The sequence below is a fragment of the Pelobates fuscus genome, chromosome 4 (assembly GCF_036172605.1).
Source record: "Pelobates fuscus isolate aPelFus1 chromosome 4, aPelFus1.pri, whole genome shotgun sequence".
Taxonomy (NCBI): Eukaryota; Metazoa; Chordata; class Amphibia; order Anura; family Pelobatidae; genus Pelobates; species Pelobates fuscus.
In genome coordinates this window covers 353,280,219-353,292,289 of record NC_086320.1, presented here as the reverse complement: position 1 = coordinate 353,292,289, position 12,071 = coordinate 353,280,219, and the positions used below count along the sequence as shown (strand labels likewise).

The window sequence follows — 12,071 nt, the reverse complement described above, 5'->3', positions numbered from 1 at the left end:
GCAGTAAGTCCTGGCAGCCTGGTATCCCTGCGAGGAGGGAGTCCAGGCAGGGCTAAACAAGCTCACTTTTACTTGGTGGAGAAGGAAAGTGTGTCTACCACTTTTGTTAGCTTTCTAGATTTAACAGAATCAGAAAGAGAACCTCCTAGTCTGTCTGACCACCAAGGTGATGTTTACGCAATTATTTACAATCTAGTCCCATGTTAACAGCCAGCCAGGGGTAGTCCATTGCTTAAGAATGGAAGCAGATGTCTAGACTAGGAGAATCAGAGGAGAAAAATGGAGTCCTGAACATGCAATGTCACATAATTAGTCTTTATCATGTAATCTTGCAGTTACTGGCTAGGAATGAACTTCTTACCTCCTGGAGTGGTGGAAGTTATTGCACCATAGTAACATTTAAATATTATTTTATTTTTCTGACATTAAAGATTCCTCCAACCCTTTTTCACTGATGATAGAATAATGAATTATTGGCATTATTCTATGACACTATAAAAACACACAGAGAGCATTTTTAAATTTAGTATTCTCCATGTACTCCTGTGGCAGGAGCCACGCCGAGGCCCAATCAAAGGTTTCTTATATAGAATCATGTGATTGGACCTTTTTGCTGACTCAGGGTGCATGCATGCTCTTTGAGCTGGTGAATGGAGGATGGGTACTTTAAAGACAAGAGCTTCTCCCTTACAGCCTGTGTCGGCAGCGTGCAGTGCACCTGATGACAGATGTATTTTATGCACAGAATTAACATTAGGCTGTCTGGAACAGAGTTCCAGGCTGCCAAGTCACGTGTGCTGGGGGTGCAACTTCCAGCACACAATTGCAAATTATTCTGGATGTGCAGTTTCAAACCGAAACCCTGTTCATCAAGACTCCTACCACTTTAAAAAGCAATAGTGGTCATGGTGGCTGGAGTATCCCTTTCATAATTTACAAGGACACAGCATTTTATTTGTAATTGTTTACCTGTTTTGTAATTTTTTTTTTTTTGTTAATTTGTTTTGCTCTTATTCACATTAATCACAGATACAACGCGAGGAAAAAGGAACCAAGAATGCGATGGCGTGGAATACATATTTATCTCAAAGCACTTGTTTGAGACTGACATACACAACAACAAGTAAGTTGGATGCGCCATCAATGCTTATTTTTGCCAGATCATTTTTATAGCAGAAAGCAACACTGCCAAATTTTATTAAACGGTTTCCTTCATGCCACAGCTTAGCAGTTTGTCGACATACTGCAGCAACAGTCCTAGGAATCCCGTAGACAGAACCAGCTATAGCGAGGGTTGGTTGTGTTCCACGAGAGCCCTTGCCAGAATTTGGGTGTCTGTATGATCATTCTTTTCTTAGTTTAATGCTGCATTTACATAAGGGCTATAAATACACTACTGTTGGTGCCTTGTAAAATGGACTAAATAGACAAGCTGGTTTGTGCCCAGGAGAGGAAGGTAGCTAAGGATACAGGCAGAGGGCTGGTTTTGTGTTATTTTTCACATTAATTGCACATCTCAAAAGCTTGACGTTGACCCTGGCAGCAGTGTTTCAGGGCACCAATGAGTTTCATTATGTGGAGCAGAGACTTCGTTTGGAACGGCTGTCAGCAGGACATCATCTTCCGAGATTTATTTTTACTTAAAAATGTCGCTCGGACTACAGTGCGCATTTAAAAAAGGCTTCCGAATACTGGTTTAAAAACAACAAAAATTAAATCTGGTTTCTCATTTTTTTAGGGGATGCAATGGGACAGTTTATTTATATAATCTGTGCTAAATCCTTTCAACTTTCCCTATAAGTAGCTTTCCAAATCCCAATTGATTTTGTATTAGGACTAATGTTTTTTATGTTACAATTTCAAAGTATACTGCATAACTACATAAGTAACAAAGCATAAAGCATGTATGCAAAAGCATCCCTAAAAAAGCTGTCTGTTCCAACAAACAGATCAGTAAACAATATATATATATATATATAGATAATGCTATGTGTGTGTGTGTATATATATATATATATATATATACACACTGTGTTTGTTTATTACTTTTCCCCCAAAAATGGTCTTGTTTTTTTTTTAAATGATTGATAGAAGACACTCTTCCCAGATATGTAACATGGTGTCCAATGTCCATAGTTTGAAATAATTTTACCGGTATACAATTCTATTACGTGCACTAGAAGCTCAGTACTGCAATATTTTTGGTAGATCCACAAGTGTGTGTTAATAATTGTTAATTAAAAAAAAAAAATACATTGATATCAACCCATTTTTTTTTTTTTTAATTCTACTATTCAGCATAAAGTATGCCATAAACATTAAAACCTCTTGGTTTATAATTATTGCTTAAAGGAACACTATAGTCACCTAAATTACTTTAGCTAAATAAAGCAGTTTTAGTGTATAGATCATTCCCCTGCAATTTCACTGCTCAATTCACTGTCATTTAGGAGTTAAATCACTTTGTTTCTGTTTATGCAGCCCTAGCCACACCTCCCCTGGCTATGATGGACAGAGCCTGCATGAAAACAAAAACTGGTTTCACTTTCAAACAGATGTAAATTACCTTAAATAATTGTATCTCAATCTCTAAATTGAACTTTATTAACATACAGGAGGCTCTTGCAAGGTCTAGCGAGCTATTAACATAAGGATAAGAAAATCTAAATTAAACAGAACTTGCAATAAAGAAAGCCTAAATAGGGCTCTCTTTACAGGAAGTGTTTATGGAAGGCTGTGCAAGTCACATGCAGGGAGGTGTGACTAGGGTTCATAAACAAAGGGATTTAACTCCTAAATGGCAGAGGATTGAGCAGTGAGGCTGCAGGGGCATGTTCTATACACCAAAACTGCTTCATTAAGCTAAAGTTGTTCAGGTGACTATAGTGTCCTTTTAACTTAGTAAGGATAAGCTTTGGATCTATGCTGTCATAACAATCAATATTATTCTCCAGATTTAGCGACAGCAGGCTATTCCGAGGTCTTCAGGAAACATTGTGCTCTAGGCAGAAAATCCCATTGATCCGTTAGAGATTAGGAAATTTGGTTTCATGTAGACTCATGGCTGCCAGCAGTGCTACGCTAAACATCATACTTATATCCAATCCTCCAAAAATTCCATCTTTACATATGCCATCCTGTTTTATAGAATAGATAAATAACATTTTAATGCATACTAGCAAATACCAATTTATATTGATGGGCACTCCAAATGACTTTCTTGACTGCTGTCTTATTGGAATGAAAAACATTCTTTCAAAGAAAAACACAAATGTGTCAAAGTCAGTGTGTATGTGAGTGTTTGGAACACAAATGTGCACAATGATTATTTATTATGTTTATATTCAGGGTCCAGCAGTTCGCTATCACACCATTTATACATGTTCCTATACAGTGACCTTACCCAAGATACATTAGAAAGATTAGCAAATAGTAAACCCCAGTCTGTCTACAAATGGTATTCTTTACTGCTTGACTTGATAAAACATTGCTTGGTGATATTAAAGTAAAAACTATAACGCAATCTCGTCATTTGTCTTGGTTTCCTTATTTTCTCCATTTATATTTAATGTTTCTTTAAAGTATTTTGGACGAAAGCAGTTATGGCTCATATGTTTAATATTTGACGTTATCTTGTTTTAGTTTTTAAGCCTCAGATAAGCTTTTATGGCAGATAATCTAGCATCTTCTTTCTGTCAACAGTTAGAAAGCTTTCCCGGGTTAGCCATTGGCAGCAGCAGTCCGCTATGCCTCGGTGTGCAATGAAATTTCAGTAGTTTCAATTGTTTAACTTCTCCAGTGTTTTATTGCACAGCATTAGCTCAGACAAAGAGGTGATGGAAAATATTAGTGCGTCCTTAGGCTGAAGTATTTTCTCTTTGCTGGTTAACTGTAACACTAGCAGGTGTTACTGATTTTGAAATGTAAAATACAAGGTTTATAAAGAAAAAAAGAAAAAATGACACGCTAAAGGACTTGGCAGAGCTACCTCTCTAAAACATGGTAAAGATAACATGTTGCATATAAATACTTCTGCTTTTAATTTAACTTTATGAAAGGATTACCGAAAGTTCTCTTTCTTTCTCCCCAGAAACTAACCACTTTTTTTTCTTTTTCTATCTTTGATAAGGTTTATTGAGTACGGCGAATATAAAAACAATTATTACGGCACAAGTATAGACTCCATTCGGTCTGTTCTTGCAAAGAATAAAGTTTGTTTGTTGGATGTGCAACCACATGTAAGTATATTTCCTCGAAATTATGCAAGTGAAATGACAATAAATTGTATGGTTAGCTGGGGTGCTAAAATAATTTGTAAAAGGGAAAATATGAACCATTCTTTTGATTTAAAAAAAAATGTCATCATGCAAAACACTTTAGAGGTATTTAAATTTTCAAACCCATTATTTGAAGAACAGATAGTCCAAGTGTCATCCGAATTATGAAATGCCTAAATCACAGACTGTTAGTATGCTGTTAGGCCTGGACAGGAAACAGTTATGGTTAAACGAACACTAAACTTCACACTGTTTTTACCTGCCCTGATGGAGTCCAAGTCACAGCGAGCTGACAGTAAACAAATAGTACACACAGTATGGAAATCAGCAGTTCCACTTATCTCATCTGACGAATGTATCTGGGGCTGAACTACATCTCCCTTAAACTCCTGTAGGATGGGTAGTAAAAACTGATGGAGTTTCTTCCTTGTCTGGGAAAGGCTATGTGTTGACGCAGCTTGCCTGCTGATTTAAAACAGTGGTAGAAACTTTCAAGATCTGTCACTATTTAGTATTTCATAAAGATATATTATTAGGGAAATCCTGATCAATCCCAAAAAATACTATAAGACAAATTAGGGACTACATTGCCTTATGGTGAAGCCTGAAGTTGACAAAAGGCAGAGTTGCATTGTCCACTTTTGTCCAGCAGCTGTGGGATTCAGGCTCTGTCTTTGGAGGGTCTTGCGGGATCCTCCGTAGACCTCAGTGTTTTCCTGTGCACTATACCAAAGCCTAATATAAATAAAAATTATAGAGGGTTGATTTTTGTAGTGGTCATTAAAGTTTAAGCTCACATGCGAGAGCATGGCACTGATGTGGCTTTAGGCAACTGTAACGACCAGGAGTGCAAAATGATAATGGTGGCGGCCATGAGGGACAGCCTGAGGTAAGAAAAATTCACTTCCCCTGCACCCCACGGCACCCACATCGGATCTGTCAGTTTGTCTGAGTGTTTTAAAAATATGCAAAGATGACAGGTCCGCTTTAAATATTCAAAGAATTTTGCATATTTTTAATTCATTGCCTATATAGTAGACTAAATTATTCAAGCCAAGAGTATCTCTTTAACTTTTGCTTTCATTTTATAAGCTAAAGTTTTATGTCTGAATTAAAGGAAACAAAAAAAAGTTTCTAGCACCAGGAGCAATGAGTTTGTTGCCGAATGTGTCCCTCTCACATTAACTCTCTGAATATGACATCTCTAAATATGACAAAAAAAAGCATGGTTTAACTTTATTATATTTTTTAATGCTAAAATTTTGTAGCAAAGGAATCAGCCTTGCAAGAGTTAAGCAGAAAGTTTGTTGGCATTAATGCCAGATCCATCCTCTTCAAAATCACTTGTTAATAAAGACCGCTTCTCTCTCTTCAAACCGTACTGTGAGCAGAATAACTCACCGTTGCAGCCAAGTACTTGTTGAACAAATACCTCTTTTTCATCTTGAAATGTAATCAGGGATGTTTTCAGCACTTTAACGGCAGGTGTTACATTTTAGTGGGAGTCATACACTATATTTATTTGACAAAGCTTTTAAAGTCTCAGAGCTCGTCTTCAGATCACAGCGATAAGTCTACTCTAAATGGAATAAATAGACGCATCTAGCATTTCTTCAAACACGTAACATTTCACAGACATGTCTGCTGTCTTCCTCCACATTCCTCCTTTATTTTGTATACCGTCTGATGCTTACCTAAAATGATGCCATGTTACTGTTGGGAAAAGATTTGTCAAAAAATGTCCTAGTCATTTCAATGCTTTTAGGCTAAGATTGACACCGCTGGTAATATATGCTCTGGTGCTACACTTTCACCTTCCTTATTTATAGACCAATGAATATTTTGTAAGAACAAAGGATTGAGCCTTAGATTCTATCAAATTGAAATTACATATAGAGAAATGGGAACTTTGTAGGAACCTGGTACCTGGTTACAAACCGAAAACTGCCACATTTTAGGCCAAAAGAGTTGCCCCTGTTTTGCATGTAACCCTTAAAGTCCTTTTAGACATGCTCTAAAACCAAAAAAAGTTTCCTGTGCTCTATACCAAATCCTAATATAAATAAAAATTATAGAGGGTTGTTTTTTTAGTGCCACTGTAGTGGACATTAAAGTGTAAGCTCACCTGTCAACATCAAGGTCTCATGACATGCAATCTGTTTTTAGCTTAAAGATAACATTTCTAATCAGACACAAATTTCTATTCTCATGAATCCTGAAACCAGGAGAACGTGGGTGTTGGGGGCTGCAGTGCAACAAGGCAGTGTAATACAAAAGTAAATAAAACACAAAAATGAACCCTGCTTAAATTTCCACTACTTTGTAATATTCAGTCCCAGTGTATAAACAAAATGAAGCCAAAAAAGTTTACCTGCGTTCGATTCTAAACGCAAATGTACACTTAAATAGCAGAGGATTACACTCTGATGACCATTAGTAGTGCTCAAAATCTCTCGTATTTACAGGTGTACATTGGGTTTTGGGTAAGTGAGCAGGTAAGTTAATTTAGTTTTGTTATACTTGCAATTTCTAAGCCAGGAGCAGCCATCAAGACTTCTGTTCATCTTATTTAAGTGGCACCCAGACATGATGATTGATAACTGTGTGACAAATCATTGTATGCTTGACAAATAGACAGTTAAAGTTCTTCACATTGTGATGTGCTTACATTTCTGTGTGTGTATTGTATACGTTTCCTGCGACTAGTGTTGAATACAGCACCATTTCACACCATTGATTTTTTTCCCCTCTGCAATACAAGGAAAGAAAGCTACCTACGAGCTTTTTGTTCTTTTGACTAGCTCAAATGATCTAGACTGATCCTCTTAGTCTATTTATGAAGCTTTCATACAGTTAGTTCCTAATAGCCCATTTGGGACATTGTTAATTTAGTCTTACTAAGCTTTTTATTGCCATTGTAGCACAATTCTTCAGTTTTATGGTGCCCACCTGACTCAGCTCCTTATGTAACAGAAGGCTTGCTTACTCAGCAGTATATACTGGCGTTGCCAAGGGTGTTGGATAGAGTTTAGAAAACTAAATTATCATTATTTCAACCTTTGTACTCCATAGGAGTCCCCTTTACAGGGCTGTAAAAGTGCTCGGAAAAGAGTTGAATGTTATGTATCGACTCTATGCCGTGGTCTAATACAGCCGTTACTGCATTTTCAGTATGATGGAGAATTATAGAAAGAGCAATGCATCTTCTCTCAGATCCCTTATACATCGGAACATGCTACAAGCTACAAAGGAGTGAGGGTATAGTACAATAATGCAGCCATAGAGGGAACACTACAAATCCAAACTGAAACGTATCCTGAGGTTTTTTGCTCAGCACCTTCAAGATAACTTGAGCTTTCTGTATGATTTGTTTTTAGAGATGTAAGTGTAGAGATAAACGTTATGATGGGCAAATGCAATGGATGATTACCCAAGTTTATTTTTTTAAATTATTATAAAGGACCAGTCTGGGCACCACAACAACTTAATCAAGCTAGCTTATCTTTAGGGAGTTATACTATTCTCACATGGTTTAACCCCAAATTCTGTGTTCTGCCACCAGCTCTCTCTGTCCCTCTGCTGGCTCAAATTCTGGAAAGCAGAAGGCTTTGGGCAGGGGCGCCGCTGATTGGCTCTGAGCACTCAGCTGATCGGTGGATCTCCATTTAATAAACCAGCTTCAAAAAGGTACATTCCTTTTCAAGCTGGTTTTATTTTCTGAGAGAGTCAGCTAACACTCTCAGTCAATCAGCGGCGCCCCTGCCCAATGCAGCCGGAGCCTTCCGGTTTCCAAAATTTGAGCAAGCTGGAGGACACAAATCCGGTGCTGGAACACAGCTTTTGGGGTAAAACCGAGAACAGTTTAACCCCTAAAGGTGAGCCAGTGCCTGGGACCTTATTACACAATAAAATTGTTATGGTGCTCTGAATGTGCCTTTAAGCACCAGCATATTCAAAAACGCTGATTTTGTTAAAGAAAAAAGAAAAATATATTTTTTTAAATATTAGATTTGTTTCTGTATCCTAGTTCTGGGGCAGTCTCCTCGCTGCTGTCCGATCCTACTCCACTCAAGTCATCATTTCTGATTTTTATATTTTTTCTGTCAGATGCTTATCATACAGGGTTATACACTAAAGTAAGAATTGTTGGGAATTCCCTTTCAATTTCATGTTTAGAATTCAGATCTTATGGCACTGTGCAGTGCATAGAAGTACAGACAAACCTTTTCTAATTTCAGTATTGACTTCACTGTGCAAATCACTCATGATCAAGCACAAACACATCTTGTATTATCTTTAAAGGAACAAACATATTCCTAACACTATAGTGCCCTATTTGTAGATTTGTTTCAAGTTTCCCCATCCCCACCGTTTTCAGTAAAAATGTAAAACAAACAACAACAACAAAACAATGTAACGTCGTCCAGCCCTCGAGATGATGGCCAATCCAATACTCCTCATGGAGGAGCATTGGCAACTGATGCTCATGCACAGTCACACAAATACTGCAGATAGGAATGCATTAAACTCAGTGCTTTCCTCTGGATTTCTATGGCACATGGCCAAGTCTTACACTGTTAGTGCAGCAAAAGCGATGTCAGGAAGAAATCTACTAGAGATGGATTTACCCCTGCATGGTTACTGGCAGTTTCTTTTTTTTTTTCTTTTTTAGTGAAATATTTTTCATTCCGTGGTTAAAACTGAAGGACCACAATGGAGAATATTGTCGACAATATTGTGTATAGTAATGTGTATCAAGTTGCTCACCTGTCCCATCTAGTCTCCCCACATTAGCCCACGACTCTTTTTCAGGACTACTGGGTATTCACAATCGAGTGGATCGTGTGCAATGTCACTAGGAGGCTTCCTAATTCTCTGGAGGTGTCTAGGCATTGTTTCCCATGGAATCCTTTTCCATGAATGGAGCCGTAAACTCTGCAATCAGGTGGGAAATGTTGCATCCAAGGGGACCAAATTTACTCCACCACCCTCTTCTGAGGGATCGTGAATGTGGCCATTAGGTCATTACTTGCAATTAATATGTATCCTATTTTCGAGTTTTTTTATGGTGGGGAGTTTTTTGGCTCTTCCATTTATAACATGTGCCAATATAACATGTGTTGCAAGGGCTCTCTGATAAAAGGAGAGGAGTGGTGGGCAGCTATAACACAGATATTCAGCAGGCACTCTGATCAAGGTTTGTACTTGTGCCCAAAGGACAAACAAAATATTTGTGCGAAGGCACACCAAATATGGACCGTTGTGCCATGTTGTTGTTGGCATCTCCAGCAGTTTGGTTAGAATAGGCATAAATCTTTTGCAACTTCTCTGGAGTTTAATACCACCTGTATATTAACTTACTGTGTGCCTCTATGTGGTTATAACACCACGCAACGCATTTTAATTTTAAATAAAACGTTTTGGATGTGTTTTTTGTTGTTGTTTATTTTGCAAGTCTTACATGTAGGCACTATAACACACAGAGAGAGCTTTATTTTTCTATGGCATATGCTAGTAGCATTGATATATTCTATGCACCCATAGTTGTGTATTTGCACATATGTTCCAATTTAGATTGACATGTTTTTGCCATACCCTTCTCAGTTGTAGGTAATAGAATATACATTTGGGGAATAAATAAGTGCTATTCATCTTGCATATAGTTTTGTGTCTTCATTCAGGAGGGAGATAGGACAGAAGTTTTCACAGCAATGTGGGGATTTTCCTGGTTTTGGGAGGGTAATGTGTGGCATAAAAATAATTAAAGAGCCTGGTCAAATAGGGAACCCAAATCTGGTGGAAAGGTTGGTAGTAACAGTTGGGTAGACCATCTGATCCATGGGACTTATGTGCCGGAGATTTAGAGACGTCCTCCAGTATCCCCTCCTCCCAAAACTCAGTTGTCAATTGGTCACACATCTTTTAGGGCAATGAGGGTAAATTTAAAGAGTGTAGCAACGTATTTATATCTGTAGTCGTGGACGTATCGTCTTTGAGATTGTATAGTTTTGTGTAGATGTGTCAAATTCTTCAGCTGTGGATATTGGATTCACCTATTTACAAGTTTTGTTTTCCCATCATGACTAGTTAGATATGTAAACTTAATCTGGGCAACTTTTTTCCTAAGTTGGGATAGTAATATAGCCCATGCCCGGATTCCTTGGGCAAAATGCATCTATTTCAGTTTCCTCAGAATTAAGTTAATTTTTGTTTTAAATCTATGTACTAATTTTGGTTATTTGTTGTTAGAGGGATTTCAATGGGTGAATTTTGTTGTGTTCCTATAAATCAGTTGATTGGGTGTTATGGGTGAGAACATTTTTTTTAGGTAACTGGTGTGTTTCAATAATATCCCTCTAATGAAGGCCTTATTCAATATATACTATATTGATTCAATAGAGGAGTTTTCCTTGCCATTAGTTGCAAAATAAAGTGTTCAAAAGAAAACATAACTATGTACAATTGCCTATAGAGGATGAACTACTGTCCTATGGGCATTGAGTCCTGATAGACAAAACAAGTAGATTCAGGCCATAGTGCAGCATAGTGGGAATAGGCTTTAGCTCAGATGACTGTGGATGGTGAAGTGAGCAGCTATATAGGGGTGAAGGATACAAGCTCCTTCTTAATTCAAGTGTTAAGCCAGCAAGTGTGAGGGGGGTAGTTAAACAGGTAACACAAGCTATGATAAATCTTTTAACTAAGCCATGTAACTTAACAACCAATTGGTATCAGCAGGCTTTCTATGGTAGCACAACCAGTAGCCAGGGAAAGGATATATCTTCCATCGAATTCTCCAGGAGAAAGTAGCTCAAGCCAATGGACAACGTTGTTTCAAGTTTTCCTTTGCAGAGGGTATTCTGTGCCAGTCCTGTATTTTGTCAGGAGACCCTGATTTTGTGGTCCTTAGAGAGGTATTGGGTAGGGTAGTACAAGAAAAAAGTGGGGAGTAGGTTAGCGCTAATAATATACAAAGTAGGCAGCAACCTTACAGGGGGTCACCCTCTAACCCTCTGAGTTAAGGATGTACAGGTAAAAGGAGAAAAAGGCTGCGCCAAAAGAGACCTAAAAGTACAATAAAATAAGTCCCAATAAGAATATAAAAATAAAAGTAAAAAAAGGATAAATGAAAATGTCCATGTTTGTTGCGCATGTCGCACTGGTAGGATGTTCTCTCTTCTTATGATGCTTTAGATCCTCCCGTGATATGAAAAATATAAAAGGGAAAAGGACCAATTGTGCAGGGTGTGGGGTACGTGGCAGATGAAGAATAAAAAGTAATGAACTCACATTTGCATGAGCTATGACCAGCTCAGGGGTAATAGGCGTTCTGCAGTATAATCCCTGCTAGTAGGATATCACGAAATTCTGATCCACTTTGAGTCTGGTGCTGTCCAATTCTCAGGAGAAGGGAGAAAAATATAGACAACAGATAGTGCTCTCTGAAGATAAAATGTGGTATAGATACAAAGCAAAATGAATATACTCACAATATAAAGTGCAGATGACACTGCACTTGAGATATGGCGTGGGCGGTATAATCCCCACCTTAGGATATATAAGATGCCAGGAGAAGAAGATATAAAATTGTAGTGATAAAAATATATAATAAAAGTATGAATGGCACAAGGATAAAGCCAAACGTAATTTATTATTAAAAGTATATCATAAAATCCATTAACGCGTTTCACCACTGGGGTGAAAACGCGTTAATGGATTTTATGATATACTTTTAATAATAAATTACGTTTGGCTTTATCCTTGTGCCATTCATACTTTTATTATATATTTTTA

General features: G+C 37.7%; 1 protein-coding gene across 2 annotated transcripts in view; it reads left to right on the top strand.

The window, feature by feature from the left end:
* Window positions 1-12,071, top strand: part of MPP7 (MAGUK p55 scaffold protein 7) — a 305,267-nt gene that overhangs the window by 280,636 nt on the left and 12,560 nt on the right. For both annotated transcript variants that reach the window (XM_063452598.1, XM_063452599.1), the window contains exons 15-16: window positions 1,030-1,123; window positions 4,130-4,238. In XM_063452598.1, coding sequence (XP_063308668.1) covers window positions 1,030-1,123; window positions 4,130-4,238 — 203 coding nt within the window. The remainder of the gene's footprint in view (window positions 1-1,029; window positions 1,124-4,129; window positions 4,239-12,071) is intronic.